Consider the following 18,790-nt stretch of genomic DNA (forward strand, 5'->3'; position numbering starts at 1 on the left):
AGTGGTAAAGTATTGAAACAGGCTGCCCAGGGTGGTGGTGCAGTCACTGTCCTTGGAGGTTTCCCAGAAACATGTAGATCTCACAGTGAGACACATTGCTTAGTGAGCATGGTGGTAGGTTGATGGTTGGACTAGATGATATTAGTGGTCTTTTCCAACCTTAAATATTTTGTGATTCTATGATTCTACAAAATATAAATTAGTATTCAATCTACTATGCAAATAAAAAGCATGAATTTTTACCAAGCACAAAGATCTCAGAGATGATTCTCTAATTCCTCTTGAAGTACAGGTAAACTGCAAAATCACTCAAGATGGGATCAAAAGATAAAGGTGGTGACATACCAGCCATGTTTCTCTTGAGGGATCTATTAGCAGATTCATTTTATATTAAAGATTTTGTACTTCTTATGTTAAAGATTTCTTTAAATAATAATAATAATAATAAATTCTTTGTATTCAGCAAGTCAGTATATTCCTTTTCCTTACCTGCCTTAAAGGTGGAGCTGATTCTTCTTATTACTAATGACTCACCTGCATTTCTCTGTCCAGTACTGGATGATGGTCATAGAATGAACCATCTGCCTGCTGTTGACTAAGCAAGTAGAAAATCGAGTTGAGTATGTGACTGTCTTCCACACTGATGTATTCTTTGCACCTTGTGAGTACTTTAACAATGAATGCCGTTAACCTGCACAAAAGAAAATATTTAAGACTTGTGTTGACATATATTTATTGAAGAATATATTAAATGGAAGTCAAGCATACTCAGTCTCCACATAGAATAATTTTGAACACAGTGTGCTCACTGGAACTGGAGATTTCTTGTGCAACATTAGAATTGCAGTGACAATATGAACACTCTGTGGCAAATGCAACATAACCACGGGCTCTGTATAACTCTTTCATAAAGGGCTAAAGATGAACAGTCTTAGAAGGGTGGCTTTCTATGACAGAAGTATGTGGGCAATACTATGCTCACTAAATTCTGAAAATCATTCCCTCCTCCCTTGCTCTCCTCCCCCCAACCCCCCAAAATAAAAAAAAAATAAAAATCTTGCATCAAACAGTAATAGTGGCATTTTAGGAGGAAAAATAAAAGAACCAAAGCTGGTTATGAAAAATACATTTACCAAACACTACTGGGTGTTGATTTAAAGGCTCCATAGGAACCATCATCCTTCTGAAATTCAAGCAGTCTTGTATAACCTGTATGAACAAGACAGCACAGAACTGCTTAGAAGATATACATATTTCTTGATAATTTTCATATACCATGTTTATTAACATGGACGTGTTCACCATTGATTAGTGGATAGGGTACATGGGGGTGTTCATCAAGTATGAAATGTCTGGGTCAGTAGACCTTTGACAAGGTAAAAAAAGGCAAGGCTTTCAAGGTACTTTGTCCTGTTTGATTTAATAGAGCCATGAGTACAACCTGAAAACTGTAGGTATGCATCGACACACACATAGTTAACAAGGCATTTTCTCCATGGTGAATGTTGGGAAACTTAATCCCCGTTAAGTCAAGCTGTTGACCTCACAGTGTGCAAACAAAAAATATACAACATATTATCTACCCATGTCAGATTATGTTATAAAAATCATGAGTTCTGGTTTCTGATCTTGGCTGCTATTATCTTGACAACATCGGTATCATATCTATATCACATCTGCATTAGTTTGAAATGATTCACACTCTACAACTGCCCTTTGCTGTCTATTAGTTCTGAGTTGACATCGACCAACTTAAATTTCACTTTCTGCTTCTAAATTAGGCAAGGGAGAGGATGGGCTGTGAATGTCAATACTCTGCAATGTCAGACACAAGCAGTTAACCACCTAAATCCTCCTCACCAATTCTGTTTCTCACATACGTCTGCAGGCTGACAATGGCATTTCTGCTTGACTGTATCAAGACAATGCTCACTCCTTCAGCAAGTTGCAATAGTTAGTGCACAATGTGAGGAGATAACAAAGCCAGTTTTGTTGGTCTCTGTGTTGTTTTGTTGTTTTTTTTCCCCCTTTTTTTTGTGTACCTTTTTCAATCAACTTAATGGCTTCATCCTTTCGTTCAGGATTAAAGTTCTTCCACTGCTCACTGGCATCCATATACTCAATAGCATAGACTGTGGGAGCCATTTTCACCATTGTTTGCTCTGCACAGCCTGTGGGCACTCGAATAAGTTTCTCAGTTCCATTGAGACTAAGACAGTTTTCAACAGAATCACCCATAGGATTTCCTATTGTGAAAGACATAATCCGTAAGACATATAGCATTTCAGACTTACTGCTGTAACATTAATAAAGTTGATATTAACAACATGTTGAAACTCCAGCATGCCTTGATTGTACAGTTGCTTGATACTTCTCACTGTTAAGCCATTTTCACCTATTTGTGACTTAATAAGGGTGAAGAAGTGCAAGGGTGAGTTGCCAGGTCCTGGAGAAGGTGGAGGAAGAATGCTGGGACAGTAAGGTAACATGGAATAAAGAGTCCTGAGGCTGTTGAAAGTGAGGAGGCAAAGAGAGGAGCAAAGTCTGGTGACTCAGGTTCACACTGGAAAGGTCTTGTCAAATCAAAACTGATCCTCTCACATGGAAGGTGGAGGGTGGGAAAATAATCACGCTTTAATAATGTCAAACATGTTTGGCGTGCTTTACCTTTACATTTACCATTTTCTCCTTTGATGATTTTAGGCATCTCAGCATTTTAGAACAGGGATTTGAAATGCAAGCAAATAGCCTTTGCATCAAGGATGCATTATTGTACAGTTTCTGGGATAACTTGCTTTTAACTTTGATGAGTGTTTGCTACTGCATGTTTTTAAATTCTGTATGCATGAGCATAAGTGTGTAAAGATTATCTGATTAAATTAATGAAAGGTTATACATATCTTCTCTTTAGAAAAACAGATATTTCTAGAACTTATGAATTAGAGTATGGTATACTTATTCCCAAACAATAAAGCAAATTTCTACAGGGCTACATGCATTGTGGGATTACTGCTGATGGGCAGCTCTTCTGTTCTTTGACCTTAGTGCCCTTGGTCTGGGCACAGTGAGACAGAACTAATCTATCCAATACAAATGAGAAGGGGCAATCAGAAAGAGGTAAGCTGCTGGATGAATCTTGCGGCTCCTTGCTTTTACAACCTGGGCATGCAAGACCCATGCATTTGGATTATGGCAGAAAATCTAGGAATGAATGGAGGTTTGGTGCTCAGAAATTAACAGCAAAAGGGGCATGTCTATTCTCACCTCCAGAAAAAGTATTGATGGAAAATATTTACCTTTCAGGCTAACAAACATGTGACTCTCAGAGCCTGGTATCATATCAGATGGTCTGCTGAGGTCCAATGTATGGGATCTCACTGTAAATAAATAAAGTTCAACATCCAAACTCTTTAAGCATAAAATTATAGTGCAATTTTAGAACATACTTTTCATTAAATGTCTCACAGTTGATGAAAATTACAACAGAAATGCTGTTAGAAATGTTAAATGGAAGTGTATGAAAAAAGGTATTTATAATCTTTAAATTTAATTTTTAGTCAATAATTGTTTTTGCTTTTAATTTCAATTCTTTGTTCTTTTTCTTATACGCATTAATAAAGTAGAAACCTACTTAATAATAATGCTACCATTAAACACAAGCGTAACACAAATCAGTTATGAACATCTATACAAAAATTAGTTTTTCCCGAGTCTTTCTGCTGTGTTTTGGATGAAGTATTTTTTAAACTTAAGAAGTATTTCACTGTATTAACAGCAGGCTTCACAATCCCTATGCCTACTCAAGATTTCATCTATGTCTAACCCTTAAGTATAACTTACAGTTGCTGTTAATGCAAATTGTCTGTTCTTCTCTTTGTAAAACACCTTCAGCCTGTAAAAATGAAGAAAGAAATGTAAAAACTTTTGCAATTTCACATCTGAAATTAAATTGCATGAAATCCATGATCTTCACATCTGTCTCAGACCAGCAGATGGCAGAAATAGGTTATTTTGGAGTGAAATTTATTTCCAGGCAAAAATGAAGCTTGAAACCAGAATTAAAGTGTCCCAGTTGAAAATCTAATCTTTTTTTTACTGAATTTTATTATAACTGACACACTTCCTTAGAAGAAATTATTTTAACTGAAACCTGGAAAAAATGAAACTTCAAAGTTTGTTCTCAGCTTTGTGAGCTGTGCAGGTAAATTCACAAGTGGACTCACTTTCATAAGCCTGTTTCCTATGAAACCCACCAATTTCTGAGTTCCTAATGCTGGTAAAACTCAAAGGTTTCTCCCTTCTGATTTCCACACGTCCCTGTTTCAAAAGCCTGTCTTTTATAAAGCTATTTTCCACAGACAATTTTAACACTTTGGTGTAACATTGAAGTCTGAGACTGTCAGTCTCTAGAAAAGTTATGGTCTGTAACAACAGTACATTTGCATCATCCCATTCATCATCTTTATCTACAAGTCTGAAATGTTGACATTAATGGTGCAAAGTTTCATCTCTCTCAGTGGGCTATTTGGATGCCCTAGTGAGTCTGTGCAGGTCATTGTTGACATTTCAAAAGCCATTTTTGTCTAAAATGGTATTTCTCTTCACCATTTTTAAAAAGAAAGGCTAACTAATCAACACAATATCTTTGTTTGCAAGTGTTTGTTTTACCTTTGTAATCGTTACTCTTAGAGATCCATTAATTAGATATAAAATAATAAGCCTAACTTCATGTTTAGGAAAGGCTACTTCCTTCTCAAAACACTGGATGAATATATTCAATCTTGACTTCATGAGAGAAAAGGGTGTTTTATGCATATTGATGAAGCAGGTGAAATTTAAAGATTAAGAGATGTGCACTGAAAGATGTTGATATGGAGAAAAACATACTAATGAAATGCACACTGTCAACTAGTTATACTTACCACGACCTTGAGGTTCTTTCTAATACTATCACTATGCCCAGTATTTGAGTCCAAGGCAGAAATGGTAATTGGAATTTCTCCCACAATCAGAGGAACAACTGAGAAATAGGCTGGTGTTGCTGAGTTCCCCTTAGCCTCCAGTTTCAGCTGCACTGCCTTCCCTGTTGCTTCTGCAGTGCACAGCCCCTTCACTGCATCCATTTTCACTGTGACCTATGGGAACAAGGCAATGTCCACCATCAGTGCTAAGGCATCACTGCAAAGGAAAACAGTCCAGCTCCACCAGTGCTGAACTGATAATGGGAAGTGAGAAACAGGTCTAAAAGGAGACTTTTGTTTAAAAAGGAAAGAGCAATACATGTATTCTGAAAGACAAAAAGGATTTTTCATTTAGCTCTCCTGAATTTCCTTTGCATGTATTGGCTTATATAGTAAGGTTTAAGTAGCAGGGTGGCTGTGGGGTGGCCTCTGTGAGCATAGTTCATCACTGCCTTATGTCAGATCAGAGCCAGATCCAAAAGGGACTGCCACTTTCAAAACTGACCCATGAGCCATGATAGCTATGCTCTGGGAGAGTTTATTTAAGGAAGGGATCAGTTTAGGAAGGATGGTATCCTATGGGAGGGAGAGACACCCTGACACAGCGGCAGAGTGACCATGAAGGAGCAGCAGAGATAAAGTGTTTTGGACTGACTGCAACCCCCATTCCTCTGTGTCACTTGGAGAAAGAAGATAGAAGAGGGTGTATAGTAGAGAAGGTATAATTTGCTCTTCGCTCCCATTGCTCTAGCTTGTTAGCAATGGGCAAAAAATTATATTAAATTTATTATAATATATTAATTTTTATTATATTAATAATACACTGAGTTGATTCTGTACATGATGGCAAATAATCTCCTCATCCTTGCTGTAATTCTGGATCCCCTTTCTATCACATTTTCTTACTCCTTTCCTTTGAGGAAGAGTGAGGGAGTGATGTGGTAAAGTTTACTTGGCCTTCAGTGCGAAATCACCATAATGCTACACCTGTAAAATGGGAAAACTATTTCATCAAGAAGTATCAACACTGGCATGGGTTACCCAGAGAGCCTGTGTTAATATTACCTGGAGATCATTGGGCAGATAGTTGTAAATCACTGCTTTTATTTCCAGTTGTTCATGTCGTTTAACTGAGTATGGTAATCTCAAGGACACAAAAAAGTCTTTGAAAACATCAAAGGTGTGGGGCTCAGCTATGCAAAATCCTGGGATAAGGAGAAAACAGAGTTATTACAAACCTAAGATCAGCTGACAAAAATTATGTGTCTGGAATAACAGCCATGGCTTTTGATAGGCAAAATTTGGAAAAAATATTTGCAGATTTTGTAATTTAAATGTGGCACAGCTTTCCTGCAGAGGCCATGTTTAAAACATAATGATATTTCCCAGACTTTTATAAATAAGCACCACGACCATCCCCTGGGTGCAGTTGGTCAGTGCTCACTCCCAGAAATATTAAGATATAAAGTAGTATTATTGTCACTACATTTCTTGTGCCTTTGTAGCCACAGGAAAGACAAATGAGACTGTTTTGAGATTTGAAAGAAAAGAAGGCTGTTTTGATTGTTCAGACCACCCTTCATAGTCCCCTTCACCTTGTTTTCAAAAATATGTATTTACCTCTAACCTCCAGTTAAGCTTTAATATAGCACAAAAGAAACTAAATATCATGGTACAAACACTTGGTTGTTTTCCAGTACAGGTTATCTCACTCTGTCAAACTGATGTTGCATCTCTGACATAAGAAACACACATTCTCTATTCATCCTCACAAAACCAACCCAACATAATAACAATATTTTTCACCTTTTTGGGGAGATATGCTTATCGCCTGAACTTCCCAGGTAGTTATAGAGTCTGGAGCAATGTTGGTTACACTAAGAAACACAAAATAAAATGTGTTAGAATGGATGTATGATGAGTAAATGTTGTTATTTGAGTATTTTGAGTATTATAAGGTAAAAAATATTCACTCTGTTCTGGAGACAAAATACTTGGAATTATTCTGAAATCCTCAGCACTAGAAAATATATAAAGCTGTTCTTTATACATATATATTTTTGTTCAAACTTGGATGCATTCATTTAGTTAGATAATTACATTACCTATGGTTTCCAGGATTTTTCACTTCTTTGAATTGCCACCACCAGCTTTCAGGAAAATAACTGCGCAAATTGAGAGTCATTTCCTCAAATATTTCTTCTTCCTGATCAAAATCTATAAAACAAAAGTGAGATTTCTCTTCTGAGGACTTCTGTTGCTGACCATAAAATGCCTTGCAGAGCTTTTGTCAAAGAGAAGGCAGCACTTTGACAAAAGCAGTCTAAACAGTTCATGTGGATTTCATTGTATGCATTAAAATAGAGGGAAAGAGAGAGAGATAGAGAGAGAAGCAATGACCAAAGATTTTTGTCATTGAGAAAAGTCAATTTTTTCATTCCATGTCCAACAATTGTATGGTGCCAAACAAGAAAAAAATTCCCCTTAAGTAATGAGTGGCAAAGACTCTAAATATGATCATTTTCAATGTGAAGGGGATTTTTTGGTGACGTTCTGTTTGATCAGAAAGAGAGAGACTGGGGAGAAGAAAGGGAGAAGGACAGAAACAAAACTGTCCCTGGCTGAAAACAGCTTTTTAGAGTTACTTGGGAGTTACAGTGATAGCACCACTAATGAAAAAGCCATGAGTGATTAAACAACCCTTAGCTTTCCTTTGCCCCTCTGTGAAGGATAGCTTTCTTTAGACAGTAGCATATCATTTTTTACTTCGCGCCAAGCTCACTGCAGTTCTCGTCTTCGCTGCCTCCTCCTTCCTGAGGGCTATGGCACTTTCACAACAGGTCTTGAAAGCTTCTTTGCATTTGGGAGAGCCAGTTACTCTCATTAACCTTTTTGAACAAGAGAACCTCATGGGATTTATTTTCATTCCATCTTGACAGCATTTGCGTAGATCAGCATCTTGATATTTGCTAGCTGCAACATAATTAAGGGCCAGAATTAGAGGTGTAGAAGCAGCAGGAGGCATAAAGGTGTTCACTGTGTTCATTCCTGTTGTTATTTGCAGTAAAGATTAATTAACACTGAAACAGTCTACCTATAAAAAGAGACCTGTGCTCCATCAGTCCACAGAGGAGCAAAGCATAGAACCTATTACATCTTAAATGTTCCAGTATAACCTTTTCTTTGGATTGAGAATGTGGCACACTGGAATTAGATATCATGGTATGAACATTCATGGCTATATCCTTGTTCTTGAAGAAAGTCACTGTTATCAAAAGTTCTGGTGACTTCTTGAAAGGAAATATCACCTTGATATCATCTATCCCTACTAGTCCTCTCATGTCACCCAAGTGAGTGGACATACCAATTCCTAACATTTTCTTCCGGAAATCCAAAGATCTCTTCTCCCTTCTGGTAGCCTGGAGGCAGGTATACCCTGGGAAGGCAGAATAGGAGAGTTCAGTTTTGAGATGACAATAACAGTCAGACAATTCATGTCAATCATGTAAGACCTATACTAGGACACATCTCATTTACAGAAGACCCATTTCTTTCAGTCCTGGCCAATTGTTGCCCTGCTCTAAGTGACCAGCAGCCAACATTTGGGCTGCCTAAGCTGCCGGCACCGAGCAGAAGAGCAGGAAAATAAAAATCCACAGGGACATCAGCTCTTACAACAGCATCATAAAATGTTTCTAATTTTTAAGCAATCAACCAAGTGTAGATTGATTTGTACAAACATCTAAGGTAAAGGACAGGTTTCACTTACCTTCCCGAACATTGGATTTAATTGTGTCTGATAAAAAGGCAAGACCAACATCAGTAAAAACTTGAGCACTATCTGCACCACCGCCTGCAGAACATCCAAGATCGTATGAATTCATTGCCTTAAATACCTGCCAAATAAAATACCATAGATGGATTGTACATACTTGCAATTTTATTATTACTATTATAATAAAATTCTCATTGCCTTTAACTTGCAGAAACTTAGTGTAAACTATACTTGGAAACTGAGACTAAAGCTGAGGGATGTTTTGGTTGTAGAATAATTTCAATTAATGCTCTTTTTTTATTTTTTAATTTACAAAATTATCTGCTGTAACCTGGGAATTCCCAAACTTCTCATTTGAATGTATCTTAAGTTGCAGGAGCAAAAACATTTTCATGTTTAGCAACGTTTGGATTAAGCATTTAATAGCTATTAATCTCATTTTCATCCTCTCATCAGTAATGGAAAAAAATTTCCTGGCTAGCAAGCGTGACATATTCTTCCTAAAGTTATCTTACCTTTTTGGATGTGAGTTTATTTTTCTTGTTCAGAATAAACACAGCTTTATCAACCGCAGCTAAGGCAACAGTTCCCACATGGTCCGTTTCAATCTGTAATTTGATGTTGTTGGTTGGTTCGTATATCTCATGTTCTGTTCTCACTTTAATCTAAACAGAAAATATTGAAACGAAAATGTCACATTTGTTAATAAAACGCAGACACTCTTTGGGCAGACAGTACTGTCACCTGTGTCTGTCCGCAGCATGAGGCTGGGGGATATTCTGTTTGGCGGTGTTTCTGCTTCGAATTCTACCTGTTGGCAGATAACCCTCACAAGGGCACTAAGAGGAAAGTTTAAAGATGTATCTGGATGTTATCTTACTATGGGATATAAGCACCAATGTGAATAAAAAGTATGCGTAGGGGCTTTGTCCCTTTTTTGTTATTTTCCAGTGGAAACAAAAGTTATTTTGAATGGCTGACACTTCAGTAATTGTGTATCATGCTATTGTGAAAAATGTTCATAGAGTCATAAAATGGCCCGGGTTCAAAAGAACCTCAAAGATCACCCAGTTACAGCCCTCCTGCTATGGACAAGGTCACCAACCACTAGACTAGGCTGCCCAGAGCCACATCTGGCCTGATCTTGAATGCCTCAAGATGGGGCATCTGCAGTCTCTCTGGGCTCTTTTCATCTCTTCAGGGTATAACCTGTCCTATAGAAAAGGACTTTTTGTGACTTCATTCCTGGGAATCTCTACTAGCTGCACCTTTTAGCAAGAATTGTGATGATTCCCTTTTAAAATAAGGAACAAAATGTCCACCATACCTCTCATATTTCAACCCCAGATCTGCACTCTCTGCTGATAAAATTTTATATTTGTTATTATTTTGTAATAATACAAAACTAGAAGCTACTTGCTCTGAATTTACCTTTCCTTCACAGACATCCATAACATCTACCCATACAGAATCAGCAACAATCTCTTGATGGCCCTGGTTGGCAATGAAGTAGTAAGCTAAGAAGCGAAAAGCAGGCACCATCTTCTCAGTGATTTTGAGGTTTATGACTTTGTTTGAGGAAGACACCCTTCCCAACAGCTCAGCTTGTCCCTTTGCTAAAACCTATAGAAACAAACATAAGAGAGATCAAGAGTAATGAACACACGACACACAGTACATTGTGTAATTTTATCATCTATATGCATTATCTGTTATATCTATTAGACGCATTGTGTATATTATGTATATTATACTATGTATCTGCATATATATAATTTTCTGAGACCATATCTGTTTGAACTTTATTCTGTAATGGCACCTAACAGTTTTAATTCCCCAACAGTACCCTGGAGGAGACCAGAAAAGAGCATCTAGGAGAGAAGTCTGCTGCACTGGTCCTGTGCCCCAAATCTGAATGTAAGTCTACCTCCCTCCACTTGGAAACTTGAAAACTTGAAACTTGAAAACTGCTCAGACATGGCAGTTTCACTTCTGTGTTCTGCAATAACAGGTCATCACCCTCACGAGGATATCAGCTGTATTTAATCTACCAACTGTAGTGAGTATTTCAAATGATGTGGAGGGATTGGAATGGGAGGTTTCACCACCCAAATATTATTCAGTGTAAAGTATCATAGACTGGCCCTTAAATTATTTTTGCATATCTTGCACTATTTAACTATTTGCTTCCTATTTTCATGAGTAGTCAGCAAATAAAACACACTCAGCTTTCCTAAATGCACAAGGAGTGGGCCTGAGAAAGAAGCAAAGCTATGTTATAACCTTGTCTGAAATCCTCACAGTCTTCATTTAAGGACCAAAGTTTGAGAAAGAGTCTCATTGCTGAGCTCTGGCAATGCCCCTGCGTGCACAGCTCTACTTCTTCCAAGAGATCATCAGCAGCAATGTCAACACTGTGCTCAGCCCTGTGATTAAAACAATCTCTCTAACCTCAAATTTAACTCCTTGGGATACAATTATTCCAATATATACGGGTCCTATTAAAAATAAATGGAAACATTTGCTGCGGTGTTTATCAGCCTGGGAAATTTAAGCTGCCAAGGGAAATTATGAGGAGAAGAAAGGAAATTAAACACATTTCACATGCAACAGATTTGCTCCTGGAATGTATCTGTGAATTCATTTGTCTCTTTAAGCAGAACAAATATTTTGTAAGCCTGGTCCTGGCTGAGCATTATTGTTTCCTGGCTTTTCCATCTACAGAACTGACCTTTTGTTCCAGTTTCAAGAAGTTATTTAGGACCATAATGGTCAATGCCTTCAGTGTCCCTTCATCTTTTTTTGGATATAACTGTTGCCTGCTTGTTAACTGACATCAACTGCAAATAACATGAATCCGTGGTAATTTCAGAATCATGTACTATTCATGTAATACGCAATAGATATCCTCAAAAGACATTTTCAGAGATATTCAAGGTCCCCTAGAACACAACTGGGTTTTCTGTTTCTAGGGGTAGAAACTTAATTTATATAAATGATCTGCTCACAGTGAGGTAAACTTCTTTCAAGCTACAATGCATAAACTTTGTCCCTGGTAACATTATGTGGCACCACCAGGAAAGTTTGTTATGCCAGCAATCACACTTCAAATGATTTGAGGTAGTAACTCAATCAGCCTCTTCCCCAAACAGCACAAGCCAACTTCCCTCAACCTCTCTTAGTAGGTTTGGTGTACTGGGATGCTGATCACTTTGCCTGTGTTAGATGTTCTGGAGAGTATAGTTTCTAGAAGATATTACTGATATGCCACTATTCTGTTTACCATATAATAGAAGTAGTCAATCTTTCCACTGCCAGACTGACGAATGGCATTTAAGGTGACTTGTAAAGTATCCCCAGGTGCCACGACAGTATGTGGGATGCTGATGCTAAGATAGTTGCGGGTAGAAGATTGGTATCTTTCAGCTCTGATACTGGTTTCAGGTGATTCTAATCTTTCTTTTCCCTCTTCAGCCTTTACCTGTCAGGGGAGGAAAGGACAGAATGAGTTAAATGTCCCTCAAGAGACATGCGCAGTACCACTCAATTCACATCTTGCCATGTTATTCTGAAAATGCTGAGAAATGAGACGAGACCCCATGGAGATCATGTTAGTAGGACATAGGATCAAAAGACCAATGTTTTTCATTACTGACCTTATTTTGTCTCTTGCTGTACTAGTGATTGATATTTTTCAGGAATGGCCTTTTCTGAATCAGAATAAATAGCTTAAAATCACACAGTGGTAATTCAATAGCTTTTTTTTTTCTTTTCTGTTTTTATAATGTGCACATAGTCAAACCCTCTGAGCATCCAGTCTGTATTGCACCTGATATTTTTCTATGCCCTCTTTTCATCATTTGCTATCACTTCTCAGGCTAATACTCCCTACGGACCCATTCACATTTCCATATCATGAAAAGGCAAGTTGGAACCATACAAAAAAGGGTCACCATCCATACACACTCTCAAAGCTCTGATGTACAAGAGTCTGTCATTCATTTCAGCTAGATATCCCTCAGGACCCTGGTCTGTCTGATATCTAATACAACCTTGACAAAATTGTGAATATGGTACAAGAATTAACCTTCCATTCTCTGTGATAATGAAAACAGAACAGCTCTGCAGACATCTGCAGTTTTCTTAAGTGATCTTCTTAACAGTATGCTTTTAAACACGAGTGTCTGGGTTTTCCTTACCATTATTTGAAGAGACTGGGCATCTGCAGGGATGTCAAATGTGAGGGGGATGAGGCCATCATTATTAGAAAGTGCAGTCTTCTTCATGGAGGACTTTCCAGGTATGGACACAGTAGCAGTGACAGGCAGAGAGGCAGCAGGAGAGCCATCAACCAAAGCGACAGAGGCCTATTGGAAAAAAAAAATCTTTGTCACTTTAAAGACACTTTTGGTTTAAAAAATGCCCACAGAGAAGAAGCAAGTAGTTTTATAAATTAAAAAGAAATGTAAAACTGTACACAGAAACATTTATAGATTTCATCTCTGAGAGAAAACTATAGCAGTTGACTCAGTCTGGACTACAGCTAAGATTAAAATCAGCAAATAATTATTAACAACTGCCCCAGATCTCTGTCCTGCATCAGATCTCAGAGATATTCTTCTTCACCTTTTTTTAGGTAAATTTCTAACCTTGACAGCCTGTAGAAGAAATTTGAAGGAAAACCTGAAGATTTCAGTTTTTAAAACTCACTAACTTAAATGAAATGAAAAAAAAAGTCAATACTTTGTATTTTGGTTTTCATATTTTTAATTTGATACAGGATTAAACTGATACAACGTGATTCTTTTAACCTTTCCATATCGAAGTGAGGAATAGACTGCTACAGGTTTTATAAAACCTTGTAATACAACAGTGCACAAATGACTCCCAAAACAGAAGCAGCATCTTCTGGCTTTGATTTCCTTGCTCAAGCTCAAGACAAACCAGAAACACCAACAGAAGCTCCATGTTGGGCCTCTTACTGAAGGTCTCTTCTACAAAATTCCCATTGGATAAGAGTTTTACAAACAAATATAAATCTATTTCTATGGAGGCAGAGGTGGCTAAATACTGCATACCACAACAGAGAAGGAGGCTCCAGGCACAAAGTACTTCTTGGTGTTAGACAGATCAACAACATAAGGAGATTTCACAAACTTTACATTGCTGAGTTCTTCTTCCCTCATCTCTCCACCTGTTGGTATCAAAGAGTACCCATTGCCATGAGAGTAATAACTACTTATTTACCTATTACTATAGCATCTATGGTTTTCCATGTTCACTGCACTTTAATCACTGGATATAAAGAAAACTGTAACATGATTCCTCCCTAAAGAGCTTCAGTACTGAGAAGGGGAGTTGGGTACAGGAGGACTGGGAACACAACTACTGATGGGCCAGCCCAATGGCAGATCTCTGTGTCCAGTGCTCCAACCTTTTGGCACCAGCAACTGTGTGCTCTTGAGAGCTTGGAAACTGAGAGACATGAAGTGCTCGGTTACATTTCCTCCAACTACTTCTAAAAGCTTGGCTTGATTAAAATGAAGCGTGTTTAGAGACATAACTTCCTTAGTTCTTATTTTCTGCTTTAAACACTACAAGGTGGAAATGTGCCAGTAAAGTTCTCTACAGCTGGTACTGTACTATATTCTGGCCTATGTGCTGGTACTGTACTACATTCTGGCCTAGTTTACCTTTTAAGTCTTCAACATAGAATACATGAATTTAAATTAGCCCTGCCACCATTTTGGGTCTACATTATGTAGGCCATAGAAGAGATATGTAAGGATTTGATGTCAGTTCCTAGCCAGCTGGTGTGTGGGATAGATGGTCTCCTAGGCATTGCATTTTCAATAGAAGTTTTATAGTGGAACAGCTGAAATAGTCAACAATCAATGTTAAAACAGGATAACTGTTAAGATAACTTACTGTAACTCGGCATGAAAAATGCGACAAGGCTTAATGAGAACTAGCATGAATCATAAGGACTCTGCATCACACTATGGCTGTGGTAAGTGTTTCATCTTTCCACTGACAGCCCATCTAGTTGGGGATCAAATTAAGGTAGAGCACCATGTTCAGCTCATAACTCTGCATGTAAAGAGTACTCCTGAGGCAAACACTCAGACAAGGTCATAAGGGGAACAGCAATTCAGTTACCTATATACAGGCATCTGATGCCACTTAATATGGCCTAGGAAGTGTTAGATATCTTCACAGGGCTGCTTAATATGGGACAAAGTTGCTTACGTGAATTATCATCCTAGAGAAAGTTCAATGTAAATATTACAAAATGTATTAGCAAAGGCATAATCTACTCACTTGCAGTCTCTACAGTAGTAACGGCAACATATAAATGAAACCCTTCCAGAGTGGAAATGCTCTTTTTTAATTTCTCTTCCAGAAGTGGTGTAGTTAAAGTAATTCTTCCTTTTCCATTTTGAATCTATAAGAGAAGCAAAAAAAGTCTCTGCCTTTGCTGATTTTTTTCCATTAGAATTTAAAAAATATGTTCTTTTCATGACTATAGTACTACAGGGATGTATATTTCAATGATTTCTGACAATACTCAGCTCACTTGGGATAAAGCTGAATAATTCCATTGAACTTTAGTAGTACTTACTGACAGCTGTTGTTCCAGGCCTGGAAGAAAGACTTTGTTCTCAGTTTCATCAATTATGCCAAATCGTACATATGCAATCCCTTCAATCCCTTTTCCATAAGAGTGCCTTTTGAAGGAAGAAAAGTGAGGAGATGTATCATTACACTGACAAAAAGCAAGCACAAATAAAATTAATAATTTTATGCTAAAATATAATAGACATACTTGTAAACATACTGACTGTAACTGATACCTTGAAAATGAAAAACAATTCCAAACTATTGGAACTTCATGAAAACATGAAGACTGCTTCAAGCCCATGTAAGAAACAGTGACTTCACTAGATGGATGCATGTAGTAAATCACCTTGTCAGAATCCCATGCAGAGGAGTCATCACCTGACAAAATTTATACTTGAGTAGGTTTCTGTATTGTTTACAAACTAAAGAGAATGTTATTGGCACAGGTACCTGACACAACTAGCCCACTTCTCAGGGATCAAGGGAGGCTTCCAGTGTATATGATATGGATGAACTACTAATTCCTTTGTGCTGAACTGAGCAGTATCAGGGAACTATCTGAAGCATGAGTACCTCCAAGGACCTTGAGGCTCAGGTCTCATCTGCTGAGGATTCCATATCTGCATTAGGCAGAGTAAACACCCTCCACCTCATATCTCTCATATGCATTCAGGCAATATAGCATAAATGCCTTTTGTGAGTGAAATACTTCCAGCTATTAGGCCAGAACATGCCTGAGCTCTCATTCAGATGATGGGGAGAGATAACAGGGTATGTTGTTGCACATAGCAGGCTCCTTACTCAAGGAGATCTTGGCAGATACAGGATCCTTGGCATCCTTCTGCAGAGCTGCAGCAGTGTGCCACATGAAACCAATCAACACTCACATCATAGAATCATGGAACTGTTTGTGCTGGAGAAACCCCTAGAGATCACCTACTCTAACCCCCCACAGTATTGTCTCTTGCTGTGGAAATCCTTCTTTTCAGTTCTACAATGGCTTATTTTTTGTTTAAACAGTGACACTTTCAAATTGACCTGATCAACTGCCTTCATCTGTACCAGTGAAACTAAAATTTTTCAGAAGACTGACTAGGAATTCTTATGAAAACTGCTTAAAATGTCACAACTAGCAACTAAGGGAAACAACAGTCAATATATCAAATAATCTTTTGTTAATTACATGCATGGCCAGTTCAGAGCAGCAAGCTTGAATAAAAGGGATTTGATACGTGGATTTTGATTAAAGTCAAGCAAGCCTTATTAACATCATTAGGACCTTTTCAATAAACAAAAGAACAGTACTGAGTTATTTTGCCTCTTAAATAATTACAACATTAATGAATAGTGAAGTATATACAAAGAACTCATAAACTCAAAACTGAATGCTTCAGTAACACATAAAGAAAATTCGAGTTATCTGGTATCACTGATATTATCAACAAATCATGAATAAAACTAACAAAGAGAATAACAAGAATAAAGAGTATAAAAGAAATAAAGATGAGCAAGTGAATAGCAGTGAAGCTGGTGAGAGGACTAGAAAACAAGTGTTATGAGGAGTGGCTGAAGGAACAGTAGTTGTTCAGAGAAGATGATGCAGAGCCAGATGAAAGGAAATTGCAGTAAGGAGGGTGTTGGATTTTTGCCAGGTAAATCAGGAAAAGCTTAGATAGAATATTAAGATTAATTTCTTCATGGACAGTGTGGTCTTGCATTGAAACAGGCTGCCCCTGGGAAGCAGTGGAGTCTCCATCCCTGGAGGTATTTAAGAGATATGGATGTGGTACTAATGAAGCTGGTTTAGTGATGGGAGTTGGTAGGTTGCCGGACTTGGTGATGCTGAAGGCCTTTTCCAACCAAGATGATTCCATGCTGCCAAGATCAGAGGTGCTGAGTTTGCTCAGCCAAGCAAAAGGAGACTGATACTGAAACCTGTTTGCTTTCACAGGGTACTCCGGGGATTCTTTCTTAGCAACACAGAGAACTCTAAACTGTCATCCATCTGCTAAAATTGTCAAGTATTCAGAAAATCCTGTTTCATTTTGATCACCACCTCTTGGACCCATGTAGCACTTCACACCAACACCAAGATTTAGCAATAAAGCAGAAACAGAGAGTACAAGAGGACAAAATTAAATTCAAATAAATTCAGAACCTGGTTGCGAAGTTCATTATCTACCTATCTGCCTTCTAAAATGACCTCAATTTGAACACACTCACTTGGCCTCGATATCAAATACGAAGTCTTCACTCCAGATGGAGTAGTATGGCTGAAGTGGGATCAGTTTGACTTCAAAAGATGGAAGTTCTGCATGTACAAAAGACATAGCAATGAGAAAAAGAAATGCTGTGAATTGAATCCTTAGTATCTTGTTACAGCCAGATTTAATCACCGCAGTATATCTTTAAATTGGTAGTGATGATGTTTTCTGTATAATCCCATTTAAGTATTCTCTTACCATATTTTTTAACTTCAAATTCAGCTGAAGCATTGGACATTTCATACTGCTGAAACCAGGCTTTGATTTTCCAACTTCCAGGCCTAAAGTTCAGATTCAGTAGAAAATAATTAATTAAGATTTCTCAGATATGTTGTGATGCTAAAGTATTTCAGTTATTGCTAGTTTTGTCCTTTTTATGATTCAATCTAAAAATCTATTTGTCAACAGATTTCTCATTTCTCGTATGAGCTAGAAAAGTACTTCCCAGTTTTCTAGGTAACACTCCAACAGACTTCTATGAGAAACTGTAAGATAGTACATTTGCAAACAGCATGTAACATGCATTGCCTCTGACAAACCTAAGGAAACAGGCTTTTCAAGGTATATTACCTACCTCATCTTCACTGTGATGTCAAAATGACATTAAAAACCACACTAAATGATAAGTAAAAGCTCAAGTCCATTTCAAATCACTTTATAAATTAAACCCTTACAGAAGTTCTCTCCTGGATGTAGTCATATCATATTGTATCATAGAATCATTGAATGGCCTGGGTTGAAAAGGACAACAAGGATCATCCAGTTTCAACCCCCTGCTATGTGCAGGGTCGCCAACCACCAGACCAGGCTGCCCAGAGCCACATCCAGCCTGGCCTTGAATGTCTACAGGGATGGGGCATCCACAACCTCCTTGGGCAACCTGTTCCAGTGTGTCACCACCATCTGTGTGAAAAACTTCCTCCTAATATGTAACCTAAGCCTCCCCTGCCTCAGTTTAAAACCATCCCCCTTGTTCTATTACTATCCACCCTTGTAAACAGCCATTCTCCTTCCTGTTTATACACTCCCTTCAAGTACTGGAAGGCCACAATGAGGTCTCCCTGGAGCCTTCTCTTTCCCAAACTAGATAAGCACAGTTCTCTCCAACCTTTCTTCATATGACTGAGGCAGATAGTTAAGCATTTGCTCAATTGTTTCTTAGCAAAATA

The 18,790-nt window shown here is 37.9% G+C and overlaps 1 protein-coding gene across 1 annotated transcript in view; it reads right to left on the reverse strand.

Annotated features, from left to right (window-relative positions):
* LOC107308202 (complement C4-A-like) overlaps positions 1 to 18,790 on the reverse strand; it is a 44,534-nt gene that overhangs the window by 14,066 nt on the left and 11,678 nt on the right. Inside the window, exons 7-27 of the mRNA XM_015851903.3 lie at positions 17,820 to 17,902; positions 17,581 to 17,668; positions 15,359 to 15,464; positions 15,058 to 15,181; positions 13,815 to 13,930; positions 12,936 to 13,103; positions 12,020 to 12,217; positions 10,168 to 10,359; positions 9,252 to 9,401; positions 8,731 to 8,857; positions 8,326 to 8,397; positions 7,728 to 7,934; positions 7,067 to 7,178; positions 6,768 to 6,838; positions 6,027 to 6,166; positions 4,923 to 5,135; positions 3,841 to 3,892; positions 3,297 to 3,377; positions 2,043 to 2,246; positions 1,134 to 1,209; positions 535 to 691 (exon numbers count right to left, since the gene is read on the reverse strand). Coding sequence (XP_015707389.2) covers positions 535 to 691; positions 1,134 to 1,209; positions 2,043 to 2,246; positions 3,297 to 3,377; positions 3,841 to 3,892; positions 4,923 to 5,135; positions 6,027 to 6,166; positions 6,768 to 6,838; positions 7,067 to 7,178; positions 7,728 to 7,934; positions 8,326 to 8,397; positions 8,731 to 8,857; positions 9,252 to 9,401; positions 10,168 to 10,359; positions 12,020 to 12,217; positions 12,936 to 13,103; positions 13,815 to 13,930; positions 15,058 to 15,181; positions 15,359 to 15,464; positions 17,581 to 17,668; positions 17,820 to 17,902 — 2,737 coding nt within the window. The remainder of the gene's footprint in view (positions 1 to 534; positions 692 to 1,133; positions 1,210 to 2,042; positions 2,247 to 3,296; positions 3,378 to 3,840; positions 3,893 to 4,922; positions 5,136 to 6,026; positions 6,167 to 6,767; positions 6,839 to 7,066; positions 7,179 to 7,727; positions 7,935 to 8,325; positions 8,398 to 8,730; positions 8,858 to 9,251; positions 9,402 to 10,167; positions 10,360 to 12,019; positions 12,218 to 12,935; positions 13,104 to 13,814; positions 13,931 to 15,057; positions 15,182 to 15,358; positions 15,465 to 17,580; positions 17,669 to 17,819; positions 17,903 to 18,790) is intronic.

The sequence above is a fragment of the Coturnix japonica genome, chromosome 1 (genome assembly GCF_054131305.1).
Source record: "Coturnix japonica strain WE chromosome 1, WE-NBRP24, whole genome shotgun sequence".
Classification (NCBI taxonomy): domain Eukaryota; kingdom Metazoa; phylum Chordata; class Aves; order Galliformes; family Phasianidae; genus Coturnix; species Coturnix japonica.